The sequence below is a fragment of the Xenopus laevis genome, chromosome 9_10S, assembly GCF_017654675.1.
Source record: "Xenopus laevis strain J_2021 chromosome 9_10S, Xenopus_laevis_v10.1, whole genome shotgun sequence".
In the NCBI taxonomy this organism is placed as follows: domain Eukaryota; kingdom Metazoa; phylum Chordata; class Amphibia; order Anura; family Pipidae; genus Xenopus; species Xenopus laevis.
This window is the reverse complement of record NC_054388.1, coordinates 112,776,423-112,793,574: the sequence shown is the minus strand read 5'-3', so window position 1 is coordinate 112,793,574 and position 17,152 is coordinate 112,776,423. Positions and strand designations below refer to the sequence as shown.

Below are 17,152 nucleotides of genomic sequence, written 5' to 3'. Positions count from 1 at the left end.
CAAGGATGAAACAGAGCTAAGACTAAGACTGATGCCTGCAAATCAATTTGATGTTATCTGTTAAATATATGTTGACTTAAAGGGCACCCGTTGGGCAAAAATATTTCCCCAACCAAAGGTATGGATTAATACGCACTCTGGTTGGAGGTAACAGTAGTTTTCTTTCTTTTAAAATTGGCCTGGTTTGAGTGGCCATGTTTGGGCACACGAATAATGAGCGAAACGTCATGACTTGCTCATTATGTACATGCGCGTGATGTCAAAAACTCATTATGCGTATGCGCTCTGCATAACATGGCCACAGGGAGCTTCCTACTGGTGCAAATGTCCTAGCGCTGGCGAGGCCAATTTTAAAAAATAAATCTTCTTTTACCCCTAACTGGAGTGCTGTCAGTGGCATAATTACCGGGGGAGCAGGGGGTGCAATTGGGCCAGTGCCCGCACCCCCGCAGGGCCCCCCCGGCAGTCACGCACCCACTCGAGTTGGCTGCAGTGCCGCACGGACGAGGGTGGGGGGCGGGGCTCGGCTGCACAGCCCGCACCAGGGCCCGTCCCCACCTAGTTCCATCACTGAGTGCTGACTCTATTAAACCACACCTTTGGTTGGGGGAAATATTTTTGCCTAAAAGGTGTCCTTTAATTGTGTAGTAAACACTGCTCAACCAAACTTTAATCAGTTGTTGCTAGACTACAAATCCCAGAATAATGTAACATATTATCAAGGTTAAGGCATGCTGGGAGCTGTAGTCCAGCAACGTGTGTGTGTGTGTGTGTGTGACCTGTGTCATTTATTGTCCTGTAGTTCATGATATAAAATGCGCTAAAACACTATGCCACTGCTAAAAATAAATACTATATACTTTACCCCAATTTTTTTGTGTCAGGAATTTGACACCATGCCAGTTTGGGCCAGGTGGAAACATGATTGCAATAGAAAGTTGATAGAGAAGCTGAGGTTCTAATCACAAGGATAGATTGCAGACAAGGACAGATAACAAGAGTGAGTTGGTATAACATGTACCAATGCTTATGTGTTGGATGATGTGTGACATTCATATTCTGCTTTCAGGCACCATTAAAGAAAAGGACTGCCCAGAAACAGCACAGGATTCAGGAACAGGACAGAGAGAAGAAGGTATTGGCCTATCTGGGGAAGAAGAGAAAGGTAATGGCAGTAGTAGATTAAAAAAAAAATACATTTGCCCCTGAAACAAACTTTCCAAAAAGAATGAATATACGACCCATTTTAAGGACACAAACTTTTGAGACATTTCTTGGAGCCTAAGCAGATTAACTTGAATTTTCCATTTGCCAGAACAGTTACTAAGTGTCACAATCTACTTTCAGGTACTAGTAAAGATAGGGACAACCCTGAAGGAGCAGAGGATTTAGAGGGAGCTGATGGAAAGGATGAAGAGGCTGCTGATCAGTCTTTGGAAGAAAATAGAGGTATTGTTGACTGTAGAATTTCTCAAATATAAAGACCACCTCAACTATATGGTTAATACTATTTGATAATTTTCAACAACTATTCCAGGTAATTTGTTATTTGAAGCATATTCAACAATGTGAATCATAGTTCCTTTACCATTCCAAACTAATGCATATAAGACTTATATACAAAGACTTTTTTGGGACTTACGGTATGTATATTAGGGATGCGTGTGTGTGCACATGCTGTGTTTTCCAATCATTGGGACAGTGAAAGCGGCAGTATACATTTGTAATGGAAATGGAAGTCACTACTCACATCCAAGATGGCGACGGCATCCAAAATGGTGACTCCTTGCCTCTCCATGAGGATCCTGCTGGTCGCAGCACTATGACGCCAGCGTCTTCCCGCCTGCAGATTGGTCGCCGGCGACGGCATCCAAAATGGTGACTCCTTGCCTCTCCATGAGGATCCTGCTGGTCGCAGCACTATGACGCCAGCGTCTTCCCGCCTGCAGATTGGTCGCCGGCGACAGAATGGTCGCCGGCGTCAGAACGTGCGCCGGTGCCTTAATGCCAGCGTCAGAACGTGTGCCGGCATATAGACGCCAGCATCAGGACGCCAGCGTTAGCGTCATGACGCCATTGCGCCCAAACTTTGGTGCCAATCCTGGCCTATATAAAGCCTTCTGGACACTGCAGACATTGCCCAAGTATAGGTTTAACTACGTGTATTCCTGGGTGTGTTATTATTGATTGATTCCTGTGTACCTTGCCTGTTATTTCGGATTGACCCTTCGCTGCCTGGATTTAACTTTTGCCTGGACTTTGACTACTCTCTTGCCTCACCCTTCTGATACCACGAACTTTGGTTAACTACCTGCCTCCTCCTTGGTCCGCACTCCAACTGTGTCTTCGGGCCCTTACATTATACTTGGGCCATGGACCCTTCTCAGCGCAGCCTGACTTCGGAAGAGCTTTCCATGGAATAGCCTCACGCATGGAGGCCTATGAAGCTCGGCAAACTCACTTTGGCCAAGCTCTTGAAGCTATCTTGGAAAAATTGTCTGCACTCACACCTACGGTCCAGGTCCAGGCCACTATTCCTGTGGCACCGGTTCATGTTTCCGAGCCTCGTATTCCGGCACCTCCACTCTTCAGTGGTGATCCTGTGGCTTGTATGAGGGTTCATTAACCAATGTGAAATCCAGCTCACGCTGCTTCCTCATCAGTATGTCTCGGAACGAGCCAAGGTAGGGTACATTACTCGCCTGACTGGTAAAGCCTTGGAATGGGCATCACCTCTATGGGAGAAAGAGGATCCCTTAATAGATGACTCCAAGTCCTTTATCGAGATCTGCGCACTGTGTTTGATGCTCCCGGCCGGGCAGTGTCCGCCTCTTCACGCCTGTTTCAGATTCGTCAGGGAACACATTCAGTGCCTGAATATGCAATTGAATTCCGCACATTGGTTGCCGAGACTGGCTGGAACAATGACAGCTACCATGCTGCTTTCTACAACGGGCTCTCTATGCGCCTTAAGGATGATCTAATCTCCCATGAGTTGCCTACACGCTAGGAGGATCTTATTGCCCTGGCAGTCAATGTGGACACTCGACAAAGAGAGCACCAAGCTGTTAAAGAACGAGTAAGGAAATTCCAACCCTCCCCTGGCTCCACGCTTCCAGAAACCTTTTCTCCCCAGCACTGCTGCATCTTCTTCCTCGGCTTCTGTTTCTTCTCCCACTCCCACTGAAGAGCCTATGCAGATTGGACGTGCTCGTCTTTCTGAACAGGAAAAATTGCGGAGAAGGGCTGCAACACTTTGCTTATATTGTGGGGGCAAATCCCACTTTGCCCATGAGTGCCCTGTATAGTCGGGAAACGCCAACGCCTAGGTAAGTTTGGGGAAACTTACCTGGGCGGAATTGATCATCTTCCCCAATCCTCTGCTCATCATTTTCTTCTTCCGGTACAGATCCAGCTTGCATCCAAGACCATTTCTACTCAAGCCTTCCTTGACTCCGGTGCAGCTGGAAACTTCTTGGACAAAGCATTTGCGGAATGTCATTCCATTCCTCTACAAACCTTGGCTGTACCACTCCGAGTCCTTGCCATTGATGATCGGCCACTTTCTTCTGCCTTCATCTTCAAGTCATCGCAAGAATTATCTTTCAAAGTGGGCACCTTGCATACTGAAAGACTTTTGTTTCTGTTGATTGATTGCCCGTCAACTCCAGTAGTCCTAGGACTTCCTTGGTTGCGCATCCATAATCCTGTCATTGACTGGTCCGCAACTCAAATTTGTCGCTGGACTTTCTTTTGTCAACAGAACTGTCTTCCGGCTTAGCCCCTCGTCAAGATATCTTCCGTTGTTCCTAATCCCTCCATACCTCCTGCTTACCAAGAATTCTCTGATGTCGTCAACAAAAGATCTGCAGAAACTCTTCCTCCTCATCGGTCTTACGACTGCCCTGTCGAACTTCTTCCTGGCACTATGCCTCCTCGAGGACGTACTTATCCGCTCTCTCCATCTGAAACTGCAGCGATGAAAGAGTACATCCAGGAAAATCTCCTAAGAGGCTTCATTTGTCCATCTTCTTCTCCTGCTGGTGCGGGGTTCTTCTTTGTTGAAAAGAAGGATGGCAGTCTATGACCTTGCATCGACTACCGTGGCTTGAACAAAATAACTGTAAAAAACCGCTACCCTCTATCTCTCATATCCAAGTTATTTGATCAGCTCAAGGGTACCAGCATTTTCACCAAACTAGATCTTCGTGGGGCCTATAACCTCATCCGGAACAGAGAGGGTGATGAATGGAAGACCGCGTTTAATACTCATGATGGGCACTATGAGTATCTCGTGATGCCTTTTGGACTTTGTAACGATCCTGCAGTTTTTCAAGAGCTAGTTAACGACATCTTCCGGGACTTGTTAGGTCAAAGTGAAGTCGTTTACTTGGATGATATTCTATTTTTTTCCTCAAATCTCATTGAACATCGGATCCAGGTGCGGGAGGTCTTATCTCGACTGAGGAAGAATAATCTTTTCGCCAAACTTGAAAAATGCTCCTTTGAAGTTTCTTCTATCCCCTTTCTGGGGTACATTATTTCCCAACAAGGCTTCAAGATGGACCCAGCAAAAGTTTTGGCGATCCAGGATTGGCCCCTCCCCACCAGCACCAAAGCTATCCAGAGGTTTATTGGTTTCGGCAATTATTACAGACAATTCATCAAAGGCTTCTCGTCCAAGATCTCTCCAATCCTGTCCCTCATCCGGAAAGGTGGGAAACCTCAATGTTGGTCCTCTGAAGCTTTAGAAGCATTCAAAATCCTCAAAGATTCCTTTTCTTCTGCTCCTATCCTCAGACACCCTGACCCTCTTCTACCATTCTTCATTGATGCTTCTGATGTCGGGGCTGGAGCTGTATTATCTCAAAGGTCTTGGTATGATGGGAAATTGCATCCTTGTGCTTTCTTTTCTAAAAAGTTTTCTACCCCTGAGCAGAACTATGACGTGGTAAACCGTGAGCTGTTGGCTGTCAAATTAGCGATAGAAGAGTGGAGACATCTGTTGGAAGGTTCCTCTGTACCTGTGTCTGTCTTCACTGATCACAAAAATCTCGAATACATCCAGTCTCTCAATCGCCTTAATCCCAGGCAAGCTAGGTGGGCACTCTTCTTCTCAAGGTTCAACTTTGTTATCACGTTCCGTCCTGGTTCCAGAAACAAGAAGGCTGACACTCTCTAGAGAAGCTTCATTCCTGAAGACACTTGTTCTGAGGATCCTGAACCCATTGTGCCTCCTACCAAAATCATTGCTGCTTTATTTCCCACCATGGCTTCCCAGTTGCTATCTGCACAATCTTCTGCTCCTAACGATACTCCTTTGGGAGACGCATTCGTCCCTCCAGAACTTCGCCATTCCATCCTGTATCAGTCCCATAACTCCAAACAGGCCACCATCCCGGAATTAAGAAGACTACCGAACTTCTGTCTCGCCTGGTGTGGTGGCCTTCACTCCGGAAGGACGTTAAGAACTTTGTTTCTTCCTGTTCCACTTGTGCAACCTCTAAGTTTGGTCACTCCCCTCCTAAGGGACTACTTCTGCCTTTACCCATTCCTTCCCGACCTTGGACTCAATTGGCGATGGATTTCATTGTGGATTTACCTGTCTCCCTTGGGCATACGGTCATCTGGGTCGTGATCGACAGGTTCAGCAAGATGGCCCACTTCATTCCTCTGCGCAAGTTGCCGTCTGCTCAAGAACTTTCTAAATTGTTTATTCAGCATATCTTTCGCCTTCATGGATTCCCGACTGAAGTTGTGTCCGACAGAGGTTCCCAATTCGTTTCCAAATTTTGGAGATCCTTATGTAAAGCACTTCACATTTCTCTCCAGTTTTCCTCTGCCTACCACCCTCAATCCAATGAAGCTGCAGAGAGAGTCAACCAAGCATTAGAGCAATTTCTTTGTTGCCATGTGTCTTTGTGTCAGGATGACTGGGCAGATCTACTCCCTTGGGCTGAATTTGCTCATAACAAAGCTATGCACGCTTCCTCCGAGAGGTCCCCATTTTTTTGTGTTTACGGTCAGAATCCTCTAGCATTCCCTCAAGATCTCCTTCTCACAAACGTTCCTGCTGCCAATGATCAAGCCGCTCACATGCTCGCTATCTGGCTCGCCACAAAAGCCAATTTGGAAAAGAGTTCTCTTTCTCAAAAGAAATTTGCAGATAAGAGAAGAATTTCTTCCCCTCAATATAATCTTGGTGACAAAGTCTGGTTATCTACACAAAACATTCGTCTCAAAGTTCCTACTCCCAAACTCGGTCCCAAGTTCATCAGTCCTTTTCCAATTGTCGAGATTATTAATCCTGTGGCGGTTCGTCTTCAGCTCCCCCCAGAGATGCGGGTTCCTAATGTCTTCCATGTGTCTCTTCTCAAGCCTGCGATACCTTCTTCTTCTTCCTCTTCATCCTCTCCCACTCCTGTTCTTGTCGATGGGCACCCGGAGTTTGAAGTCAAGAGAATTCTGGACTCCCGGATTTCCAGGGGTGTGTTGCAGTACCTGATTGAGTGGAAGGGGTTCGGTCCCAAGGAGTGCTCCTGGGTGAAAGATTCTGACGTCCATGCTCCCCTTCTTATCTGAAGATTTCACAAACAGTTTCTATCCAGTCCCAGTCATGGTGATCCTGAGACCCCCCCCTAAGGAAGGGGGTACTGTAATGGAAATGGAAGTCACTACTCACATCCAAGATGGCGACGGCGTCCAAAATGGCGACTTCTTGCCTCTCCATGAGGATCCTGCTGGTCGCAGCACTATGACGCCAGCGTCTTCCCGCCTGCAGATTGGTCGCCGGCGACGGAATGGTCGCCGGCGTCAGGACGTGCGCCGGCGCCTTAACGCCAGCATAAGAATGTGCGCCAGCGTAAGAACGTGCGCCAGTGTAATCCTGGCCTATATAAAGCCTTCTGGACACTGCAGACATTGCCCAAGTATAGGTTTAACTTCGTGTATTCCAGGGTGTGTTGATATTAATTGATTCCTGTGTACTAACCTTGCCTGTTATTTCGGATTGACCCTTCGCTGCCTGGATTGAACTTTTGCCTGGACTTTGACTACTCTCTTGCCTCACCCTTCTGATACCGCAAACTTTGGTTTAACTACCTGCCTCCTCCTTGGTCCGCACTCCAACTGTGCCTTCAGGCCCTTACACATTACACCAATATCTATGTGGTAGATACTATGTGAAATCCATATTCTGTTATAAGATACCACTAAAGACATGGAGAGCTCTGCAGCAGCAGCACAGGATTCACGTGGAGCCACTAGACAAAAAGAAGATGCTGTTGACCTAATTGAGGAGTTATTTACATTAACAGTAAATATATAGATATTCCCCAAGTATCATAAGGATAAAGGTATCATATTGCTGTTCAAGAAACTGGACATGGTTATCTTTCTCTGCCACATTATTCTAGGCAACATCTCACCAACATAAGGCACAGCCCCTCTATCTTCCCAAAAGCATGCAGATAATACCCATTTACATTTACGTGGGCTTACAGAACTGTCAACTCCCCTGATTATCCTAGAAATTACCCATTTTAGTTGTCCCTCCCCAGTCTCCCAACACTATTAGGCTAGGGTCAGACATAGCAGACCTTGGCATACAGAAAGTTAGAGGGGGCTACTGAGTATAGATTGCCTATTGTTCCATCAAGGAGTTACTAGGTGGGGGAGAAAGCCCCCTGAGGCAATTATGCACCATTATTTGGAAACTGAGAGTGACAGTGTAGGTTTAGAAAAGGGGACCTATGGTGGAAGTTTGGGCACTGTATGTGCAATCATATCAGAGAATGGAGGAAAGAAGGACCTGGAACAGCTGATAGCACTCTGTGCATGAATTCTGGTGGGCATGGGCATCTGCAGAATATTTTCCAGGGGGGGAGGCAAGGAATAAAACATATTATACAAATTACTTGTGACCATATTTTGGTTTCCACACAAACCTAACAACAGCTTTTCTATAAATATATAAAGAAGTAAGTGTTGCATATCAATAGCATTATCATTCTATTAGCGACACAAACTCCTTGTTTGCCAGGACAGCACTTGAATTTTCTACTTTCTTAGCACAATTACTAGCCAGCAGTTTGTAGAATGTTATTCCCTCTAGAGTTCTAGTTACAGCTGATCCATATAGTGACACCTCCATTTTACATACCCTCATTTTAACTTTTTCCATATTTTATACCGTTTTTTGTGGTCCCACCAATATATAATGTATAATGCATTTCCCTGACTTTATGTAAAATGGGGGTTCTACTGTAAAAAAAAGTAGAGTAACAACAGCAGGAAGAGGTTGTGCAACAAAATGTCACTAGTATAGAGTCTATGGGGGCAAATTCACTAAAGTGCGAAGTGCCTAACGCTAGCGCAAATTCGCCAGCGTGACGTCATTTTGTTACTTCGCCGATTTACTAATGGGTGCTGGCGTAAATTCACTAGCGAAGTGGACCTACACTAGCGCTACTTCGCACCCTTACGCCAGGCGAAGTTGCGCTATGGCGATGGGACATAACTAGAGTTGCCACCTTTTCTGGAAAAAAAATACTGGCCTTCCTATATATTTATCTTTTTTCCCTATTAATAACATTGGGATCAACCTGCGTTTTTACTGGCCAGGTGGCAACCCTAGACATAACTACACTAATTCACTAACTTGCGCATTTTACTGAACGTTACCTCTTGCGCCAGACTTGCCTTCGCCAACTGAGACCAGACATATTGCAATAGAGTAGATAGGGATTGCTTCAAAAAAAGTTGACATTTTTTCTAAGTCCCAAAAACGCTGGCGTCTTTTCCTTTTTTAAGGGTGATAGGCTGAAAAAAATCATACATTTTTTTGGGGGCACCCTCCTTCCCCCCTACATTTCCTAACATATGGCACATAAACTATACAGTGGGCAAAATAAGAACTCTATTTTATTTTATGAAGCTTTCCCAGGCTTGTGTAGTGTAATGTATTTGCTGCTACATATACGTCCATTGTACTTTAACTTGGCACCATATTCAAATGAGGCATCGCTAGCGTAACTTCGCTTTGCTTGACGAATTAACACTAGCGCAACTTCGCTACCATTCGCCTCCCTGAGCACAAATTCGCATTTTAGTGAATTTGCGTAGCGCTGGCGAAAATACAACTGGCGAAGTGCGGGGAAGCTGTCGCTGACACAACTTTGGATCTTAGTGAATTTGCCCCTATGTTTGTAATGTACATTCTACTTCAGTCTAGGGGAAAGCTGCTTTGTTTTTAGAGTGGTAGAATGGTTAAAAGATAAGAATCATCCAAAAATAAACAATGAGGTGGATACAGGACAGGAGGGGGTGAGGTGCCAAAATATATATTATAATATTATAGATATTTCTATCTATACAGATATACAGTTAGGCTCATAAATCTTTGGACAGAGACAACTTTTTTCTCATTTTGGTTTTGAGTCAAAGGCTATTTCATGGGCAGGTGGGGGCAATTTCTTGGTTAAGTCATTATCAATGAAGCAGATAAAATCCCTGGAGTTGATTTGGGAGGGGGGGTGCTTGTATGTGAAGGATTTTGCTGTGAACAAACAACATACGGTCAAAGGAGCTCTCCATGCAGGTGAAACAAGCCATCCTTAAGCTGCAAAAACCCATCTGAGAAATTGCTACAATATTAGCTGTGGCAAAATCTATGGTACATCCTGAGAAAGAAAGAAATCACTGGTGAACTCAGCAAAGCAAAAAGACCTGGACGTCCACGGAAGACAACAGTGGTGGATGATCTCAGAATCATTTCCATGGTGAAGAGAAACCCCTTCACAACAGCCAAACAAGTGAAGAACAGTCTCCAGGAGGTAGAGTATCCATATCCAAGTCTGCCATAAAGAGAAGACTGTATGAAAGTAAATACAGAGGCTGCACTGCAAGGTACAAACCACTCATAAGCATCAAGAATAGGAAGGCTAAAAAAACATTTAAAAAACCCAACACAGTTCTGGATAAACATTCTATGGACAGATGAAACCAAGATCAACCTCTAGCTGAATGATGGCAAGTAGTGATGGATGAAGTTTTTCCGACACCGATGATGGTTCCGACGATGGCACCAATTTTCAAATTGTCGCTGGCATCAAAATCGACATTTCACAAATTTTTCGCCACTTTCACGAATTTCACAGGAAATTTGCGAAATTTGTGGCGAAGCGATACAGGATAAATTCGCCCATCACTAATGGCAAGAAAAAAGTCTGGAGAAGGGGTGGAACAGCTGATGATCCAAAGCATAGCACAGTTGTGTATAAAATATTTGGGAGACAGTGTGATGGCTTGGGTGGGCATGGCTGCCAGTGGGACACTAGTGTTTATCCACCATGTGACACAGGACAGAAACACAAGAATGAATTGTGAGCTCTTCAGAGACACTGTCTGCTCAAATCCAGCTAAATGCACTCACATTGATTGGGAGGCGTCTCATAATGACCCAAAACATAGAGCCAAAGCAACCCAGGAGTTTATTATAACCATATAGAGTAAGACAGAGAGTGAGTGTGGGGGTAAGTCAGCAGAATGAGAAGGGAAAGGGTAAAAGAGGAGAGTGAATAGACTGAGACGATGGCTAGGTGGGGAATTCAGTGCAGGACAGCAGGGCAAGGAACTGTAGAGGTCAATGTGCTTTGTAATGAAATTTGTTTGGGCCAGTGGGGGCCCACCAGGTTTTTTCCTGGTTTCCCGCCGGCCCAGTCCAACACTGCAGGATAGTACCAGTCATACAGGATCAGGAACCAGTAGAGTAGTCAGGGTAGACAGACCAGGTCAAATTAATTGGTAACACAGTACAGAGTCGGGATCCAGAAGAGTGGTCAATAACAGGTAAGAGCCAGTTCAGGCAGCTATACAGCAAGGACAAAAACAGGCAATGATCAGGAACAGACAATCAGACACAAATCACACCCAGGAACTATCAGGAAATAGACCTATACTGGGCAATGATTCAGAGCAGAGCAGGGGATTTTATAGAAAGATTAATGGCTTACACTGATCACCTGTGGCCAGATTGGCAACAAGCCATGCATTCTTGCAATTATAAGATAGAAATAGGAGTGAACCAGGGCCTTAGCTGTTTGCTCACATAGGGCAGTGGTTATGCAGACAGCAAGAAACACCAAGTCACTAGTTCAACTCCAGGCAGGTTGTTACATACACATTACACATTGGATATAAGCAAGCTGTGAGTGAACCCTATGCACAGGTCCAATAGCAAATATTCAACAAATCATGCAAAGTGACTCACTTTAAACATTTATTTTTGAAAATTCACCACAGCAAATAATCTCTTCTGATGAAGCGCTCAATGACAACATCAGGAGGAAGTTCCTGACATAAGGTATGCAGACATGGGGAAGACACTGCCTTGTGGGATGTGATGATCATTTCTATTAATTTTGATTCTCACATTTTTGGAGATTATTTGCTGTGGTGATTTTGCACTAATAAATGTTTGAAGTGAGTCACTTTGCATGTTTTATTGATTATTTGCAATGTAAGCAAATTCAACAATGTTAGTTATATTTCCTTTACATCCAAACAAATGGCTTTTTGCCGCCCCTTGTAACATCTGGGGAGATGCTGCCTGAGGCAAGGTACTCACCTGTCCATACACACCACATAAATCTATGCATATTGGACATAAAACTATTCAGTAGACCCCTGACGTCCATATTTAGGGTGATTTTTCTTTATATGTAAAACATTGTGTGAGATAAATGCGGCAAACTGCAACATTTTTAGGTGATTTTAATAAATGTCATAAAAAAACCTCAATGTTTAGAAAAGCTTTGCAGTTTGGTGTAGAAAGATGTCTTTATCTTTGTTGGATTCACCAGAATGTTTACTTTCCAAAAAGGATAGTAGTAGGGAGTAGCTTCCAAAAGGTTTCTTGTTTGCCTTTAGTGGAGGGACTCAGTGGATAGGGTGTTAGGCTTTAGACTTATTCTACCTAAGTACTCCACTGGTGATTCCGATCCCCACAGAGGTATATCTGTCTTCTGAGAATTGATGTACACTTGACTACTATGCCTTATGGGAGTGACAGTCTTCATTGTGCTGCATCATCTTCTGTTATCCTCCCTCCTCTGTGATATGCTTCATCTGCATCAACTCCTGTGTGAGTTAACCTGTGGTCACTTGCATTTTGCATTGTACAATAAACCATCCATTTTGTTTGCATTAAGAACCTCCTGGCATCCAATTCCTATCTTTTATACAGTAGTCTGTGTTTGGTAGTTCTACTACACCTTAAAGGGATAGCTTCCACTTGGCGAAGGCCCTGACCCTGTTGTATAAGTCGCAGTGTAACCCATGCCGTATTGTGGAGCGGTGCTTTGGAAATTTGGTAGTGTACTTCTTAGAGATTTTGATCTATACAAGTGAGAAATATGATTTTTTTTCATTTTATTAGACAATTAGAAGCCTATATCTTTTTAGAGAAGTGGAATTACACTAAAATTCTAGTATATTTTGAAAGCATAGGTTGTCCTGAAAAAAAAAAAAATCTGAGTAACCAAAAAGACCCCAGGTTCATGTATTTTTAAAATATGATATAACCACTAGAGGGCTTTGTACTTATGTTGTATATAAGGAAGTTGTTGGTAATTTTGTGCATACTTTGTCAGCTTGAAAAAGGACCATTGCAGGTCTGAAATGTTGCTGCTGAACCATATGTTAGAAAATAAAGGTTTTATTATAACTGGTAGTGATGTAAACTCTTTGTATGCTGTTTGGAAAAACATGATGTGAGGTGCACCCCATTAAAGGAAAAGGAGCTGGACCAACAAGGAATTTTTGTAACCTAAAAGACCTACCCCCAGGAAAGGCCCTTAAATTGAAAGAGTACAAAATGTCAAAAAACTGCATGGCAGTAGATGATCGCATTTAGGACAAATCAGCTGGCAGGGAAAAAGTTAATGAAAAAGCAACCTATCTGCAATATATTTTAATTTAAAAAGTTGTACCATTTTTATAAGAAATCTGATTGTATGTAATTAATTTTTCTTGCTCTGTCTGCTGCAGAGGGGAACCTTTAGATGGTCCCTAGCTGCTGTGCAGGGATTGTACTTTTGGATGGCAGGAAAGCAATGTGTAGCATACCTCCCAACTGTCCTATTTTTTGAGGGACAGTCCTGATTATAACAGCTCAACCTGCAGTCGTGGATTGTTACTGAAATGTCTCGACTTTCTCTTTGATCTCCTGCACCGAAAAGCCAGAAAAACATACAAAGTTTCGAACTTAATTGGCTTTTGGCAGAGAGCCTATAATACATGGCAGGTGCACTTAGATACATTTGTTACAATTTAAGATAAGCAAAGAAACAATTGTAACAATTTAAAATAAGCAGGTCTCTTGGGAAAACTGGAGATTCACCTTAATTAGCAAAACTGTAATAACACATAAAAACCACAGAAATGTGTTCAAACTTTCATAACCTGCCAAATTTTGTAAAATGAACATGGTAATTAGGGGGTGTGGCCTCAAAATGGATTGGTCAAATGTTGCTGCGCTACGTGTAGCAAATCTTTTTGTCTCTCTTTCTATTTCCAAATCATTGGGAGGTATGGTGCAGGGTTATTTTATGTTTTGTTTGCATAATCTGGCTATCTTTAGCTAATCTCTATCTGAATCAACCTTTCCACCTTCATTCCAAGCCATTCTGTTTGTTTCCCTGTAGAGCAGCCAGCGACGGTGTAGAGATTCGTATCCACAGCAGTCAGAGCAAGTCAAACATACATACAATCGGGTTTTTTATGAAAATGGTACAGATTTTATAATTGATGTATATTGGGGATAGGTTTGTTTTACAGTAAAGCTTGTGCTTGGTTTTGTGTGTGTGTCCTCTGTTCCAATGGGATTCAGCTGCACTGAGAGACCAGGATGGCCACTCTGTTAGACTGAGACACACAGGCGGGGGGTGATTTTTTTTTTTTTGTTGTGGGTAGGCTGAATGTGGCCATGCGCTATGAGATCTGCTCATTTTGGCCACCTTGCAGTGGATCCTCATTGTGGATCTTTCTCCTGATATGCCCACTAAAGGCAGGGCAATATTGGCTAATCCGATTGTTCGGCCCTAGGGAGACACCATCAGATACAACAATAGGAATGGGTGCCCATGAGACGAGGACCACATCAACTAGCCGATGCGGTCCTCTATCGCCAGGAAAAAAATCAAACCTCCCTGATCAATATCTGGTCTATTTTTGGCTAGATATCGGTTGCGAAGGCCCATCAGAAGGCCCTATACATGCGCAGGTAAGCTGCAGAATTGTTCTAAAGGACCCGAATCCGCAGCCTAAATCTGCCCGTGTATGGCCACCTTAAGTCTAATGTTACATCAACAGCGATTTTCCACTGGCGGAGAAACAGCTGATTCAGTCCCACATTATAAGCACCGGCAAAAGTTGTAATTCACCTGTCTGAGCACACAGCAATGGCGGAACTACCGGGGGAGCAGGGCAGTCTGTTCGCCACTGAAAATGCGGCCAAATGCGGCCGTACGGAGGGTGGCGGGGCCCGGCTGCGCGTCACACACCAGGGTCCACCCCCCTCTAGGATCGCTACTGGCACACGTGGGATTTTTGTCTAAAATGCACTACAATCTGACATCTGTCTGTTACTTGGGCTGACTAACTGATGCTATTAACTGATGGGTCCACAGGTGGTCTGGTTACATACTAAGTCATTTTTCACTTGACATAGACGAAGCCCAGACTATTTCGAAAATATTCATAGCAGCCTCGTATTATCAACATTATAGCAAAGGTTCAAGTGATCCCTATTACTGGAAATCAGGACCAATATTTGAGTTGATTAACATTAGCCCATTAGCCCATGTTTATTGGGCTATTGTAACACAAGGAATGTGCTAACTGTGTCATTTATGGGAGATCTTATATATAGAAGGTTTAATTCAAATACATTTTTTACTGCATTTTAAAGTAATACAATATAATAGTAGATGAGGTTGAAAAAAAACTTGCATTCCACCATCAACACAAAATTTGTAAGTGAAAGTAACAGGACAACCCTTTTGAAATAAAAAAATAATCGCTAGCGTTTGGCATTTTCGTTACTGCGCAAATTCACTAACGAACGCTGGCGTAGTTTCGCTAGTGTTACTTCGCACCCTTACGCCAGGCGAATTTTCGCTAGCGACGTAACTACACAAATTCACTATCTTGCGCAGTGTACTGAATGCTACCTTTTACGCTAGACTTCCTTCGCCACCTCAGACCAGGCGAAGCGCAATAGAGTAGATAGGGATTGTTTCAAAAATAGTCAAAATTTTTTCTAAGTCCCAAAAAACGCTGGCGTGTTTTCTACATTATGGGCGATAGGCTGAAAAAGATCGAAAAAAATTTTTGGGGCTCCCCTCCTTCCCCCCTACATTTCCTGACTCATGGCAACTTACCTAGACAGTGGGCACATGTGTAGGGCAAAATAACATTTTATTTGATGATTTGAAGGTTTTCTAGGCATTTGTAGTGCAGATACGTATTCCTCCATTGAAATTTGAATTTGGCGCCGTATGCAAATTAGCCTTCGCTAGCGTAACTTCGCTTTACATAGCGGATCAACGCTAGTGCAACTCCGCAACCTTACGCTACCCCTGAGCGCAACTTCGGATTTTAGTGAATTTGCGGAGCGCTGGCAAAACTACGCCTGGCGAAGTGCGGCGAAGTTGCGCCTGGCGAAACTACGAATGTTAGTGAATTTGCCCCATAGACTGATATTCCTTTTTGTTGCTCATGTGACCTATGAGCTGAATGTTGTATATATATATAGGGATGTAGCGAACGTCGGAAAAAAAGTTCGCGAACATATTCGCGAACTTGCGCAAAAATGCGAGCGGTTCGCGAACGGTTCGCGAACCCCATAGACTTCAATGGGAAGGCGAACTTTAACATCTAGAAAAGACATTTCTGGCCAGAAAAATGATTTTAAAGTTGTTTAAAGGGTGCAACGACCTGGACAGTGGCATGCCAGAGGGGGATCAAGGGCAAAAATGTATCTGAAAAATCTGCCTGTGTGTGCTTGGAAGAGATAGTGTAGGGGGAGAGCTGTTAGTGATTTCAGGGACAGATGATAGTAAGTTTGCTGGCTAGTAATCTGCTTGATACTGCTCTGTATTGGAGGGACAGAAGTCTGCAGGGATTTGAGGGACATTTTAGCTTAGGTAGCTTTGCTGGCTAGTAATCTACTGTTCTCTTTAAACAACTGCCATACGTTGACCTTGTAGGCATTGTTTGCCCAGTTTTTTTGGACGCAGCCACTGAAGCACAGTTGCCAGAAAAAATATGCCATATAAATGCTGAAAATAGTCATTTTTCGCCATACGTTGACCTTGTAGACATTGTTTGCCCAGTTTTTTTGGACGCAGCCACTGAAGCACAGTTGCCAGAAAAAATATGCCATATAAATGCTGAAAATAGTAATTTTTCGCCATACGTTGACCTTGTAGACATTGTTTGCCCAGTTTTTTTGGTTGCAGCCACTGAAGCACAGTTGCCAGAAAAAATATGCCACATAAATGCTGAAAATAGTCATTTTTTGCCATATACGTTGAGTCAACGTATGGCAAAAAATGACTATTTTCAGCATTTATATGGCATATTTTTTCTGGCCTCTGTGCTTCAGTGGCTGTGGCCAAAAAAACTGGGCAAACAATGCCTACAAGGTCAACGTCGTTGACCTTGTAGGCATTGTTTGCCCAGTTTTTTTGGCCACAGCCACTGAAGCACAGAGGCCAGAAAAAATATGCCATATAAATGCTGAAAATAGTCATTTTTTTGGTCGCAGCCACTGAAGCACAGTTGCCAGAAAAATTATGCCATATAAATGCTGAAAATATAAATTTTTTTGGTTGCAGCCACTGAAGCACAGAGGCCAGAAAAATTATGCCATATAAATGCAGAAAATATGCATTTTTTTGGTCGCAGCCACTGAAGCACAGTTGACAGAAAAATTATGCCATATAAATGCTGAAAATATAAATTTTTTTGGTTGCAGCCACTGAAGCACAGAGGCCAGAAAAATTATGCCATATAAATGCAGAAAATATGCATTTTTTTGGTCGCAGCCACTGAAGCACAGTTGCCAGAAAAAATATGCCATATAAATGCT

General features: G+C 43.5%; 1 protein-coding gene across 1 annotated transcript in view; it reads left to right on the top strand.

Moving 5' to 3' along the window:
* LOC108705286 (interferon-induced very large GTPase 1) overlaps positions 1–17,152 on the top strand; it is a 117,710-nt gene that overhangs the window by 83,790 nt on the left and 16,768 nt on the right. The window contains 2 exon segments of the mRNA XM_041578734.1: positions 1,070–1,165; positions 1,348–1,449. Coding sequence (XP_041434668.1) covers positions 1,070–1,165; positions 1,348–1,449 — 198 coding nt within the window.